This window comes from Oncorhynchus mykiss, chromosome 17, assembly GCF_013265735.2.
Source record: "Oncorhynchus mykiss isolate Arlee chromosome 17, USDA_OmykA_1.1, whole genome shotgun sequence".
Taxonomy (NCBI): Eukaryota; Metazoa; Chordata; class Actinopteri; order Salmoniformes; family Salmonidae; genus Oncorhynchus; species Oncorhynchus mykiss.
The window spans coordinates 58,383,841-58,398,558 of NC_048581.1; the positions used below are offsets into that span (position 1 = coordinate 58,383,841).

The 14,718-nt window shown below is 40.1% G+C and overlaps 1 protein-coding gene across 1 annotated transcript; it reads right to left on the bottom strand.

Moving 5' to 3' along the window:
* Nucleotides 1-4,087: 4,087 nt before the first annotated feature.
* Nucleotides 4,088-6,492, bottom strand: LOC110494226 (homeobox protein Hox-C4a). Its single transcript, XM_021569131.2, has 2 exons — nt 5,660-6,492; nt 4,088-5,085 (listed from the first exon to the last, which is right to left on the bottom strand). Exons 1-2 carry the CDS (start codon nt 6,096-6,098, stop codon nt 4,700-4,702), a joined length of 825 nt encoding a protein of 274 aa, XP_021424806.2. The 5' UTR covers nt 6,099-6,492; the 3' UTR covers nt 4,088-4,699.
* Nucleotides 6,493-14,718: the final 8,226 nt, after the last annotated feature.

The following is a 14,718-nucleotide window of genomic DNA, read 5'->3' on the forward strand; positions in this document are numbered from 1 at the left end:
TAGCCTATAGATATCACGTGTTATTTGCAAGTGAAAATGGCTTGGAATTCACCTTGGAATATTGTAAACAACTGTTACATATACTAAATGAGGATTCATTGTGAATCTGTAGGTTACAAAGCTGCACTGGTCTTATACCTCTGCTAATAGCAGTCTCACCTAAACATTTTAAAATCCCTTTTGATTGAACAGACATACTTGATAGTGTAGTTTGATATGGGGTACCTTTGAGTGTGCATGAATAGGCTAGTAGACAAATTCAGTGTTTTCTACAATTCAAAGATTACACCTACCAAACACTGGAATTGCTAAATGTGTTTCCTGAAATAACATAACACAATATTTAGGTTACAGCCAAGTAATTGGAGGAGTTATGTTTTATACTCTATATGTGCAAAACAGTTCCATATAGGCTTATGGAAATGCACACGCAGATCCATTACATAGTTGATAGCCTAACTGAAACATGGACGCCACCTGTGCTTCTATAGTCAAACTTTGGTTGGAAACACATTTTATGACATTAAGCCTCTAAATCAGCAGTCATATTGACACCATAGTGCCCTCCAAGCTCATCACTAAGCTAAGGACCTTAGGACTGAACACCTCCCTCGGCAACTGGATCCTGGAATTCCTGATGCACCTAGGTGGTGAGGGTAGGCAACAACACATACTCCACATTGACCCTCACCTTGGGGCCCCTCATATGGGTGCGTGCCTAGTTCCCTCCGGTACTCCCTGTACAGGAAGGGATTAACCACCAATAGGACCCTGAACAACTTCTACCCCAAGCCATAAGACTGCTAAATAGTTAGTTAAACAGTTAAGGAAACAGCTATCCGGAATATCTTCATTTACCATTTTTTGCACCAACTGTTTTTACTCATCACATACGCTGCTGCTACTGTTTATTATCTGTCACTTTATTCCTAGTAATATGTACAGTACCAGTCAAATTGTACTACTCATTCAAGGGTTTTTCTTACTTGTACTATTTTCTACATGGTAGAATAATAGTGAATCCATCAAAACTATGAAATAAAACATATGGAATCATGTAGTAACCAAAAAAGTGATTTACAAATCAAAATATATTTGAGATTCTTCGAAGTAGCCACCCTTTGCCAGTCCCCCACGCTCTTCTCAATTTACATCAATAACATAGCTCAGGCAGTAGGAAGCTCTCTCATCTATTTATATGCAGATGGTACAGTCTTATACTCAATTGGCCTCTCCCGGATTTTGTGTTAAATGCTCTACAACAAAGCTTTCTTAGTGTCCAACCAGCTTTCTCTACCCTTAACCTGGTACTGAACACATCGAAAACAAAGGTCATGTGGTTAGGTAAGAAGAATGCCCCTCTCCCCACAGGTGTGATTACTACCTCTGAGGGTTTAGAGCTTGAGGTAGTCACCTCATACAAGTACTTGGGAGTATGGCTAGACAGTACACTGCCCTTCTATCAGCACATATCAAAGCTGCAGGCTGAAGTTAAATCTAGACTTGGTTTCCTCTATCGTAATCGCTCCTCTTTCACCCCAGCTGCCAAACTCACCCTGATTCCGATGACCATCCTACCCATGCTAGATTACGGAGACATAATTTATAGATCAGCAGGTAAAGGTGCTCTTGAGAGGATATATGTTCTTTACCATTCAGCCATCAGATTTGCCACCAATGCTCCTTATACTCACTTATAATCACTGCACTCTATACTCCTCTGTAAACTGGTCATCTCTGTATACCCGTCACAAGACCCACTGGTTGATGCTTATTTTTTAAAACCCTCTTCGGCCTCACTCCCCCCTATCTGAGATATCTAATGCAGCCCTCATCTTCCACATACAACACCCGTTCTGCCAGTCACATTCTGTTAAAGGTCCCCAAAGCACACACATCCCTGAGTCGCTCATCTTTTCAGTTCACTGCAGCTAGCAACTGGAACGAGCTGCAACAAACACTCAAATTGGACACTTTTATCTCAATCTCTTCATTCAAAGACTCAACCATTTACACTCTTACTGACACTTGTGGCTGCTTTGCGTGATGTATTGTTGTCTCTACCTTCTTTCCCTTTGTACTGTTGACTTTGCCGAATAATGTTTGTACCTTGTTTTGTGCTGCTACCATGTTGTGTTGTTACCATGTTGTTGTCATGTTGTGTTGCTACCATGCTGTGTTGTCATGTGTTTCTGCCTTGCTATGTTGTTCTCTTAGGTCTCTCTTTATGTAGTGTTGTTTTGTCTCTCTTGTCATGATGTGCAGGAGTTCTTTTGCCTTTTGGTAGGCGGTCATTTTAAATAAGAACTTGTTCTTAACTTACTTGCCTAGTTAAATAAAGGTTAAATAAAATCAAATAAAAATGTTTTGCCTTGACAGCTTTGCACTCTCTTGGCATTCTCTCAACCAGCAGTCTTGAAGGAGTTCCCACATATGCTGAGCATTTGTTGGCTGCTTTTCCTTCACTCTGCATTCCAACTCATCCCAAACCATCTCAATTGGGTTGAGGTCGGGTGAGGTCACACTCCATCACTCTCCTTCTTGGTCAAATAGCCCTTACACAGCCTGGAGGTGTTTTGGTTCATTGTCCTGTTGAAGAACAAATTATAGTTCCACTAAGCGCAAACCAGATGGGATGGTGTATCGCTGCAGAATGCTGTGGTAGCCATGCTGGTTAAGTGTGCCTTGAATTCTAAATAAATCACAGTGTCACCAGCAAAGCACCCCCCACACCATCACACCTCCTCCATGCTTCGTAGTGGGAGCCACTCATGCGGAAATCATCCATTTGCCTACTCAGCAATATCCACCGGTGTAATGACCATTGCTCATGTTTCTTGGCCCAAGCAAGTCTCTTCTTATTATTTGTGTCCTTTAGAAGGGGTTTCTTTGCAGCAATTCGACCATGAAGGCCTGATTCACGCAGTCTCCTCTGAACAGTTGATGTTGAGATGTGTCTCTTACTTGACTGTGAAGCATTTGTTTGGGCTGCAATTTCTGAGGGTGGTAACTCTAATGAACTTCTGCAGCAGTGGTAACTCTGGGTCTTCCTTTCCTGTGGCGGTCCTCATGAGAGCCAGTTTCATCATAGTGCTTGATGGTTTTTGCGACTGCACTTGAAGAAACTTCCAGATTGACATGAAGCTGGTTGAGAGAATGCCAAGAGAATACAAAGCTGTCATCAAGGCAAAGGGTGGCTACTTTGAAGAATCTCAAATATAAAATATTTTTTATTTGTTTAACACTTTTTTGGTTACTACATAATTACATATGTGTTATTTCATAGTTTTGATGTCTTCACTCTTATTCTACAATGTAGAAAGTAGTAAAAATAAAGAAAATCCCTTGAATGAGTAGGTGTATCCAAACTGTTGACTGGTACTGTACATATACCTCAATTACCTCATACCCCTGCATATTGATTCGGTACTGGTACCCAAGTTATCATTACCCATTGTGTATTTCTTATTATTTTTATTATTATGCGTTTTACTTTTCTATTATTTCGCTATTTTCTTTCTCTCTGCATTGTTGGGAACGGCCCATAAGTAAGCATTTCATTGTTAGTCTAGACTTATTGTTTGCAAAGCGTGATTAATATAATTTGATTTGATTGGTTAGTTTGTGATAAATAAAGTATTGACCACGGTGTAAGGTATACGGGCACTGAGACTTTTAGCCTAAAGCCGATATGGACCAATGTACCTCTACAATAATTGAATAGTGGCCTATACCCCAAACTATTTAGGGGGGTATGTTTTAAGAGTGCATGATGTTAATCTGAATTTGAGGAAAATATTTTCTACCTTTTGGTGTACTCTGAAAGGGCTATTCTTGTGAGATGACTCGGAAAACTCTTTGACCTTCTCACTCATAGAAGAATAGAATTGTTCCAAAGGAAGTTATTCCAATGACGTATGGACTACCACTTTAGGGTCCGAGCACTTCTTCGTTGGGGACGCTCAAGGGTTTCCCATCTCTTACATGGATGAACTTTCAAAACACAGTGTAGGCCATATGTATATAGAATAGATTTTTGTGCTAAATACGTAAATAAAGATGACAAAAGTATTTTAAACTACTCGACACTGTTTTATTGACCACTGCGACTATCACAAATTACACTATACGTATTTTGTTGCATCTGATCAATTCAAATAAAGCTAAATCACAGAAAAGTCATCACAAAACACACTACACTCATTACCTAAGATGTACTTTTCCTGATAAGAGGTTGTGCTGAAAAATAATTCACAACATTTCACTGATTCACATGTAGGCTATTGCAATATATTGTTTTAATGGTACGTATACTTGCTATTGTTACTGTCACTTCTGAGATTAAAAAATAAATAAATTACCCTACCATTCTTTTTCAGATAATAAATAAAACGATTGTGCATGTAGATCTATTGACATTCAAATTAATTGATAATGTCTATTATTGTTGTCAAAAATGTTTTACAAAAAAATGTAACAATTTCTATCATAAATAAATGAACCCTGTTAACCGTAATAATGCATTGATATCTACACTAATCCATGCTATGTAACATGCAATCGTGAATAACTGTGGACTGAGAGGAAAACCCCGTTTACGCACAAGAACACTACGAGGAACAAATATATAAAAAATAATATGTATTTTTATAAATAATCCGTTGTTTTTTCTTCCTATTTGTTAGATATTATTGTTTGCCTATAACCTTGTAATATCCTGGTTTCTTTCGACTACGGACACTCGAGAGAGTTCCTCCGAAGCTGGCACAGTGTTGGCGACCACCGCACGCTGGAGAGTGCTGGCTGTTGTTGACGCTGTGTTGGACCCGGAGATAACGCTAGTGTTGGAGGAGGATCTCACTTTCGTGTTGGGTAGCCTATGGTCTTTTTTCCACTTCATCCTTCGGTTCTGAAACCAAATTTTGATCTGGCGCTCGGAGAGAACCAGAGTGTGGGCAATCTCGATGCGTCTTCGCCGAGTTAGGTAGCGGTTATAGTGAAACTCCTTCTCCAGTTCTAAGACCTGCTGGCGAGTGTAAGCTGTTCTGGACCGCTTTGTGTCTGCTCCATTGTAATTGGGATTCGCTGAGAGGTTTGGAGAGGTAAATAGGAAAGAGAGGAGAAAGGAAATGAAAAGCAGAAGGAAAAGGAGTGAAGCAAGACTGGCGTAAATTGAAATATGAAAAGAAATAGCGCGGAAAATTGAGAGTGGAATCACTATTATCTAGACCCCAATCAAATATTTCACAGTCAGGGACTCGACTCATGGTCTATATAATGGTTAGCACTTTCTCCACAGCGAGGAAGCAGCTGAATTATTTATTCAACATTACAAATAAAAAAATATTCTTATCCCTCTTTTTCTCTCTCACTCTCTCCTCCCTCTGACACATAGCCTACATAACACAAAAAGCCACATGGCAATACGGTTGTCCAGACTAGTCCCTCCGCTATAAAATTTATGGCGGGTGTAATTGCCAATGCTGACTCGTAAATCCTCCTCATATGTGCCATTTCAAAGGGGCTGCTCTCTCACAACGTACGTAGCACCAGCCGGTTATAGGCAGGCGATGTAGGTAAAATAAGGGTGAAATAGTGGACGAGAGGGCGCGAGAGGGAGGGAGGGCGAGTTATTAGAATAACTACACAGATTGCCTACCGGTACTGACGTGGATTTTCTTCATCCATGGGTACACTACAGGCTGCTTAGACGAGGTAGAGCTGATGGGATGCTCCGGGGTGGCTTGGATGCAGGTAGGCGGCGCAGTCGGTGGGGTCGTAGGGGATGTGGGTAACGGTGGCAAGGGCTCACGTGGAGCTGTCTGTGCCTTCCCCGCGAGAAGATTCCCCGAGTGTGTAAGCCCATGGTCAGTCTGGGGCTCGGGCTCGGGGATGCTTACACAGTTATACGGGCGCTCCTGGTAGGTCACTCGTGGAGGATACAACTCCTGGTGGTGATGCTGGTAGACAGTGTCTCTCATGCGGCTGTAGTATTCAGGGCTGTGTTCTGGGATGTAGCTATTTTGTGAATATTCCTCACAAGGAGGAAATTTCGGATCGATGTAGTTAGAGTCCATCAAATACGAGCTCATGATCATTAATTTCTGGAGTGAAAAATTATTTTTCTACCTTTGTCGTTTTTCTGGTCCATAAAGCCCTCCTACTAGCAAGCGACCCTGTAAAGTTACTTTAACCACGTGACACAGCAGTCCAATGGCAGCTGGCGAGGTAGTTCCCGGATAGGGAACCAAATATTTATAATAATATTTTTGTACTCTTTGTATAGGTGTGACAGTTTTCTCGAGGTTAGGCCTCTTCGATGAAGATCCATATCAAATTACTGAATAGGGCAGAAAGAGGCGAAGGTCAGTGGGATGTTGTGTGGGTATGCGGGCAGAGATACATCTCAGGCTGGGACTGAGGCTGAGCAAAGGTATTATGACATGATTAGGAAAACACAAAAACAAACAGAACAATGTGGCAATGGAGTAATGTGATGTGAACTATGCAGTTAAGCACATATAAACCACTCCATTCCTAAACCATTACAGCAGAACGTAGTCATACTCATAACCCAATGGCTAACACTGATTGATTTAAGAAACAGGACCACATTCTTACCATAGCACACTAAACGTCTAATTAATTAGGCATTATTGATCATCGACAAGCCAATCCGTTGGAGACCGGAACGCAAATGGATAATTCAACAATTTGTAAATTAACACATTCTAAACCAATGAAGATGGTGCTACTACCAGTACTAGGCCACTAATAGATAATAGTAGGCCTACTGCTAATGCTACTTCTCACGATATGAATAGGCTAATAATGATAATATTATGCGTAATATACTATTAGACCATTACTGCACTGTTGGGAATGAGCTCGTAAGTAAGCATTTCACTGTAAAGTATACATACACCTGTTGTATTCTGCGCATGTGACCAATAACATTTGATTTGGGCTATTGTAGGCTTGTTATAACAACAACCATATTGTGATTGCAATGTTTTACCATTTGTGAAGACCGAAGACAGAATAGTCTAGCATTAGGTCGTGGTAGGGTGTTAATAGTAGGAGTAGCCTACATGGCAGCTGTCCTTGCAATAGACTAGCAGTTATTGTTTATCTAATGACCCTATGAGTGATAATGGCCTGGCGGGTTACAGACGGAATCCCCCTCACAGTTCTATATCAGAGCGACTGAGAGCTGAACCTCCAGGTTAACTGTCTCTACTTCCTAAATAATAGGCGTCATTGCTGTGTCAGATTTTATCGGATAAAAATAAAAACGACACATAAAAGTTAGCATGGCTTATTTATTAGAATCGCGCGCCTGCCCGCCCGCTGATGTTGAAGGCTCCTGGTTAAATGTTGTCTGAGTTTTATTGGGCTGTAAAAAGCAGTAAATCAATAGCTTCAAATGATCCCCGCTTGCACGCGTGCTTTACGATTTCTTAGATCATTCTTCTTTCTCTATCTTGCTCCCTCCCCCTCTCTATTTGCAGCACCATCTCATTCTCCTTCTCCATCTTCAAAAGGTTAGAATTTTGCTCACATCCATTGAAGCATTATCAAATGTTCTTGACGGACGTTGTACTTGACACAGCTGAGGTATTGAAATCGCCCATGTATTCCCGTAGAGGCGAATTTGCGGTTGTGTAATTGTTAACACAAATTCGGTTCTACAGGGTGCATATAGACGACTTGAACTGCATTGCAATGCTGCGAGCTGTGATTGTGAAAACGAGAAAATAATATATAAATCCCACTCAGAATAATAAGTAGCCTAGGCCAATGGCATGAGGGCATTGTCATCCAGGAGGAGACATAGGCCTATTCGGCTTGTAAACTTTCTTACAGACTATAGGTTGTGAAGTGTCAATACGCACAACAAAACACATAGTGATCTATATCTTATAGTATAGGCTATTAATGGGTGCACATAATACTATAATGTAAGTTGTGGTAATAATTATATAGAATTCAACATTTCTGTCAACATAGCGTTGGAAGTGAATAGTGTTATCTAAACAGGATGGACACAGAAAACCCAAACATTTAAGATTTCCGTAACACTGTGAGACGCCGTTAGTCTTAACTATTATACCCATCCCACTCCGCACAACCTGGTTGAATCAACGTTGCAAAGTTATCAACAGCTATTGTTTCAATTCAACTCAGGGTTCAACTAAAAATAGACAATATATATTAGGCCTAGGGTTTAAAGCTTTGGTTGATTTCAAATGTAATCTTCAAGTTAATCATAAAAATGCTGGATTTAAGTCTCCATCACAACCACAGATCAAAGTTAAAGAATAGGCCTAAATCAAATCAAACTTTATTTAACGTGCATTTAAAGTTTGATTAGATTTAGTCCTATTCTTTACCTTAGATTTTTTATTGAGATGGAGACATGAATCCAACATGTCAATTATTATTTTGTAGACAAACTGGCATTCAACATCCTTTAAATGTTGATATTTTGTTGTGTTGTCAACCAAACACAATTCAATATTGCTATTGTAATACAGTAAATTGTCTAAAGTTAAGGTTTTCTTACAAACTAATGTACAGTATTTATTCAACCTTAAAATGAGTAACATCCATGGCCACATATTGAGGTTAGCCTACTGTAAAGGCCTTCTTACGTAATCATAGAGAGCTTGAATGTTCAAGATAGCATGCAAAGGTTGCAGCTCAGTGGAGATCTTCACAATTGCTTTAATAATCTGTACATAATCTCGAACAGCATTGATCACTTGTACTATGTACTTTTAATGTAATCTCAACTGCAATCCAGATCATTTGGTTGTGCGTTTAGATGAAGCACAGTGATAACACATTAAGTTGTTGTATAAATACCAAATATCTGACACGATATTCCCATATGAACTTTGTTGTGCATTTAAATGGTTGACAGCGCAGTGATACCATATTGATACCATACTAAACCAAACATCAGACATTGTTTTTCTATTGGAATTTGGTTGTGCTTTTAGATGGTTGAACGCATAGTGAAAACACATTGGGAATTCATCAAACTTCTGGCTGTCTTTTTGAGTGGGTGAATAAAGGTTGAAATCTCATTGATCAATGTCTCAACCAAATATTACCCAAATTTCCACGTTGAAATGACGTGCACAGTGGGATAGATTAGTAGAGGCAAGACCCTGTGACCTCTGCACTGCTTCTCTCCACCCTCAAATCTTTTGTTGCACAAAATGTATGCCTTTAGCTGAATTTACTAATATGTTAGGCCTACTCCTGGAATGTATAGGCTTAAGCTACACAAAGGAACCGTGAGAAGTAGCTTAAACACACCACAAACAAGTGAATATGCATGCGTAAAACGTACATTTATTGTCAAATGTCTTTCAAAATTGCACTGAACATAACCTTGCGGGTGTGTACCCCTTCCTAATCATAAATATTCCATTTGGAAAAACAGAGGACACAAAGCGACCACGTGACAGTAGAGATGAAAAATTACTTTCTATTATCCCCAAGGGTTTATTGTGTTCCTCATTACCATACTGACCTCTGGGTAACCCGAGTGTGGCACACTGAACAAACGAAATAGACTATGCCTATGCAAGACATCAAATAAAGGAACTCCCAGAAAAATACCTTGAATGTAAGCTACACTGAATAAATATAAACCTCAACGAGCAATAATGATATTAATATGAAGAATAAGAGTAAGCAGCATTTTCAAAAGGAAGAAATTGGCTATAGCCACCCTCTTCTGTTTTGTTTCATATTTGAGAACCTTAGCCTGCTTGATACAAATAGGCTAGTCTAAGAGAGGCCCTTGACTATCTATAAAGTCATTTCCTATAGGCTTATATGTGGGGGAACAAGACTATCGCTTTATTTACCATCCCCCACAGTCCTCTTGCTCTCTCATACCCATTCTCGCTGAAGCCACATTTAATATTAACTGGTAGACAGCTTGACCGGCATTTCACCTCTTGCGTTTGACTCGTTCCAATAGTTCACTGCCAAGGGGTTGATGAAGAATCACCAATTAAATTTGTCTTAAAATCCCATTTAGATCTGTTACCTTATTCAATAACTCAGTATAGGTAGAGATGGAAAGATGAACCCCTTGAGTAAATAATCTTAAGTTATTTCTATTATGGCAAATGGATGTTTCTTGAATCTATAGAAATCATATGTTGCAATATGTAGGATTCTTCAACTCAACGCATGCTTTTGGAAAACGTCTTAAAACTACTACTGTCTGCAACCTCCACCCTCTGGTTTATGGGTTTTACGCAGAACAGAGACTATACATTTAGCCATTTCCTGAAATGTTGTGACTTGGTGGTGATACCCACTTGAAAAGCACTTTCAATTGATTGCAGTAATAGATCAATGACATGCTATTTTATCCAATCAAACAGACCACTTTACTGAGCAATGCTGTTGCCATAGCATTCACTGAAAACAGTAAGGTAACCAACAATGACATTTGCAGGTACACTCTTAGAAAGAGAAAATCTGGATAGAACCAAAAATGATTACATTGCTTGCTTCACATATGGCACCCCTAAAGGTTCTGTATGAACCCTTTTGTAAGGTTCTTTGATCAGAACCCCAGGGGTTATTTTTCACTGAACCAAAATTGGTTCCATATTAGAAACTTTGGGTTCCATGTAGGGTTCTATATGGAACAAATTTCCGTTCTACAGTGGGGAGAACAAGTATTTGATACACTGCCGATTTTGCAGGTTTTCCTACTTACAAAGCATGTAGAGGTCTGTCATTTTTATCATAGGTACACTTCAACTGTGAGAGACTGATTCTAAAACAAAAATCCAGAAAAGCACATTGTTTGATTTTGAAGTAATTAATTTGCATTTTATTGCATGGCATAAGCATTTGATACATCAGAAAAGCAGAACTTAATATTTGGTACAGACAACTTTGTTTGCAATTACGGAGATCATACGTTTCCTGTAGTTCTTGACCAGGTTTGCACACACTGCAGTAGGGATTTTGGCTCACTCCTCCAGACAGACCTTCTCCAGATCCTTCAGGTTTCGGGGCTGTCGCTGGGCAATACAGACTTTCAGCTCCCTCCAAAGATGTTCTATTGGGTTCTTAGTTGCCCTGGCTGTGTGTTTCGGGTCGTTGTCATGCTGGAAGACCCAGCCACGACCCATCTTCAATGCTCTTACTGAGGGAAGGAGGTTGTTGGCCAAGATCTCGCGATACATGGCCCCATCCATCCTCCCCTCAATACGGTGCAGTCGTCCTGCCCCCTTTGCAGAAAAGCATCCCAAATAATGATTTTTCCACCTCCATGCTTCACGGTTGGGATGGTGTTCTTGGGGTTGTACTCATCCTTCTTCTTCCTCCAAACACGGCGAGTGGAGTTTAGACCAAAAATCTCAATTTTTGTCTCATCAGACCACATGACCCTCTCCCATGCCTCCTCTGGATCATCCAGATGGTCATTGGCAAACTTCAGACAGGCCTGGACATGCGCTGGCTTGAGCAGGGGGACCTTGTGTGCGCTGCAGGATTTTAATCCATGACGGCATAGTGTGTTACTAATGGTTTTCTTTGAGACTGTGGTCCCAGCTCTCTACAGGTCATTAACTAGGCCCTGCCGTGTAGTTCTGGGCTGATCCCTCACCTTCCTCATGATCATTGATGCCCCATGAGGTGAGATCTTGCATGGAGCCCCAGACCGAGGATGATTGACCGTCATCTTAAACTTCTTCCATTTTCTAATAATTGCGCCAACAGTTGTTGCCTTCTCACCAAGCTGCTTGCCTATTGTCCTGTAGCCCATCACAGCCTTGTGCAGGTCTACAATTTTATCCCTGATGTCCTTACACAGCTCTCTGGTCTTGGCCATTGTGGAGAGATTGGAGTCTGTTTGATTGAGTGTCTTTTATACAGGTAACGAGTTCAAACAGGTGCAGTTAATACAGGTAATGAGTGGAGAACAGGAGGGCTTCTTAAAGAAAAACTAACAGGTCTGTGAGAGCCAGAATTCTTACTGGTTGGTAGGTGATCAAATACTTATGTCATGCAATAAAATGCTAATGAATTACTTAAAAATCATACAATGTGATTTTCTGTATTTTTGTTTTAGATTCCGTCTCTCACAGTTAAGGTGTGACCTTACCTATACCTATACCTATGATAAAAATTACAGACCTCTACATGCTTTGTAAGTAGGAAAACCTTGTTCTCTCCACTGTATATAGAACCGTTAGTGGCACCATATATTAAGCAAGCATAGAACCCTTTTTATTCTATCCAGAACCTTTTTTTCTAAGAGTGTAAGCCTAATTGGTGTATTATGGAGTGTCCTCTCCAAATCCCATGTCGGGAAGCATTTGAATGTTGTATGGAAAAAAAAGAATATATTTTCAGTTATATACCCTCCAAGGTGTCGAAAGCCATGTAGGCTCCAATGCTACCCACAGTTGTGTCCATTTGGCTTAATGTTTTGTATACTCAGTGTATATCACAATATATTTATTTTCTCTCGCCGATGCAGTTTAATCAAGTTGGAAGACTCTTTCATATTCTTCTAGTCAGGATGCTCCAGTTCTCTAGTTTTCACAAACAGTTCTCCACAAGTCCATGAAACCTGTTTGGCAATCAAAGGATGTTAGATGTTAACTGGGAAAAAACAGCCTACATGTGTCTATTGATTGAATTTTGATTATTTAAAAGTTCCTTCATATACACCAATTGAGATGCACTCAAATAATGAATACTCTGTGCTTGCACAAAAGTTGACCCCAACGTCATTAGTGTGTTTCTGGCCTACCAAGGACGGACGTGTACTCGATATCGATATTGATGATGAATCTTCAAAGATGATTAGCCTATATTGTAATCGTTTGTTAAAGCAATAAACTCATTATAATAGTGGGGAAATGGTTTTAATCATTCATAAAACATGCAGCATTGAAATCCTACAGAATTGAAAGCTAACACAATAAAATACAATATTAGGCCTTAAAAAACAAGTTAGCCTTCTATAGAAAGTAATAAGTTCAGTTAACAAGTGTTTTTATGTAGAAGTGAAAGTTGAAAGGAGTATTCGGGGTGCAATAGTTGAGTATGATAGCAGACTAGATTATTGATTGTACTGATTTAATAACTGAGGCATAGGCTGTTTTCAATGTTGTCAAGGGTTGGATAAGTGAGTAGAGGTGATAATAATTCAGAGGAATGCAGGGTATGTTTTTAAAATTAGGAGGACAAATCTGGAGAAATGTGGCCCTGATGGAAACTGTAATATAATGCACATCATTCATTTTAAAGGTTAGGCCTATTGTTATTGTAAAAATGCAGTAAAGACATCATGTTATTAATACACATGTTTGTGCATAGAAAAATTAGAGGTGGTACAACACTGATTTGAGTAACTGGTGGAATTGACATGCATTGTAGCATCTTTACAGATAAATGTTATTGTGATAATCCTGTATGAATCTGGAATAATGATGAGTGAGAAAGTTATAGAGGGTCAAAGATCATACCCCCAAGTCATACTAACCTCTCTCCACTACCAGTAACAAGGGAAGTTAGCATGTCTTGGGGGGTATGATTTTTGACCCTCTGTAATTTTTCTCTGGCTGGAGTCTCTGACGATTTTTAGGGCCTTCGTCTGACACTGCCTGGTATAGAGGTCCTGGATGGCAGGGAGCTAATCCTAAGGATGTACTGGGCGGTTCCCACTACCCTCTGTAGCATCTTGTGGTCGGATGCCAAGCAGTTGCCATACCATAAGGTGATGCAGCCAGTCAAGATGCTCTCAATTGTGCAGCTGTATAACGTTTTGAGGGCCCATGACAAATCTTTTCTGCCTCCTGAGGGGAAAGAGGCATTGTCGTACCCTCTTCACGACTGTGTTGCTGTGTTTGGACCATGATAGATCCTTCACTTCCCATCGATGTGAATGGGGGTGTGCTCGGCCCTCCGTTTCCTGTAGTCCACGATCAGCTCCTTTGTCTTGCTGACATTGAGTGAGAGGTTGTTGTCCTGGCACCACACTGCCAGGTCTCTGAGTTCCTCCCTATAGACTGTCTCATCGTAAACATCATCATGATTGGCAAACTTAATGATGTTGTTGGAGTCTTGCGCAGCCACGCGGTTGTGGGTGAACAGGGAGTACAGGAGGATAATATTTTTGACAGGTTACCTTGGCGTTCTTGGGCACAGGGATTATGGTGGTCTGCGTGCTACGGGGTGATAGTCATTTAGACAGGTTACTTTGACGTTCTTGGGCACAGGAACTATGGTGGTATGCTTGAAACATGTAGGTATTACAAACTGGGTCAGGAAGAGGTTGAAAATGTCAGTAAAGACATTTGCCAGTTGGTCAGCAGATTCTCTGAGTATGCGTCTTTGTAAGCCGTCTGACCTTATGGCCTTGTGAATGTTACAAGGGAAATGTTGAACATTGTCCACTTCATATTCATCTCCAGCACCACCCCAACATCAACATATGTGAAAATTGCATGTTTTAAAGTTTTGTTGTAAAAAAAAGATAGAGGCAGGTAAGTGTTTCCAATGACATCATCAGTGTGCATCATATGATTTTAACCAATTACAAGTAGGCATTGCCCACTAATTGTCTACTAATTGGTTGATGATGTCATTGGAAATATTTATCTTTCCTCTATCTTTTTTACCACAAAACATAGAAATGTGTTTTTTTCATATACAGTGGGGCAA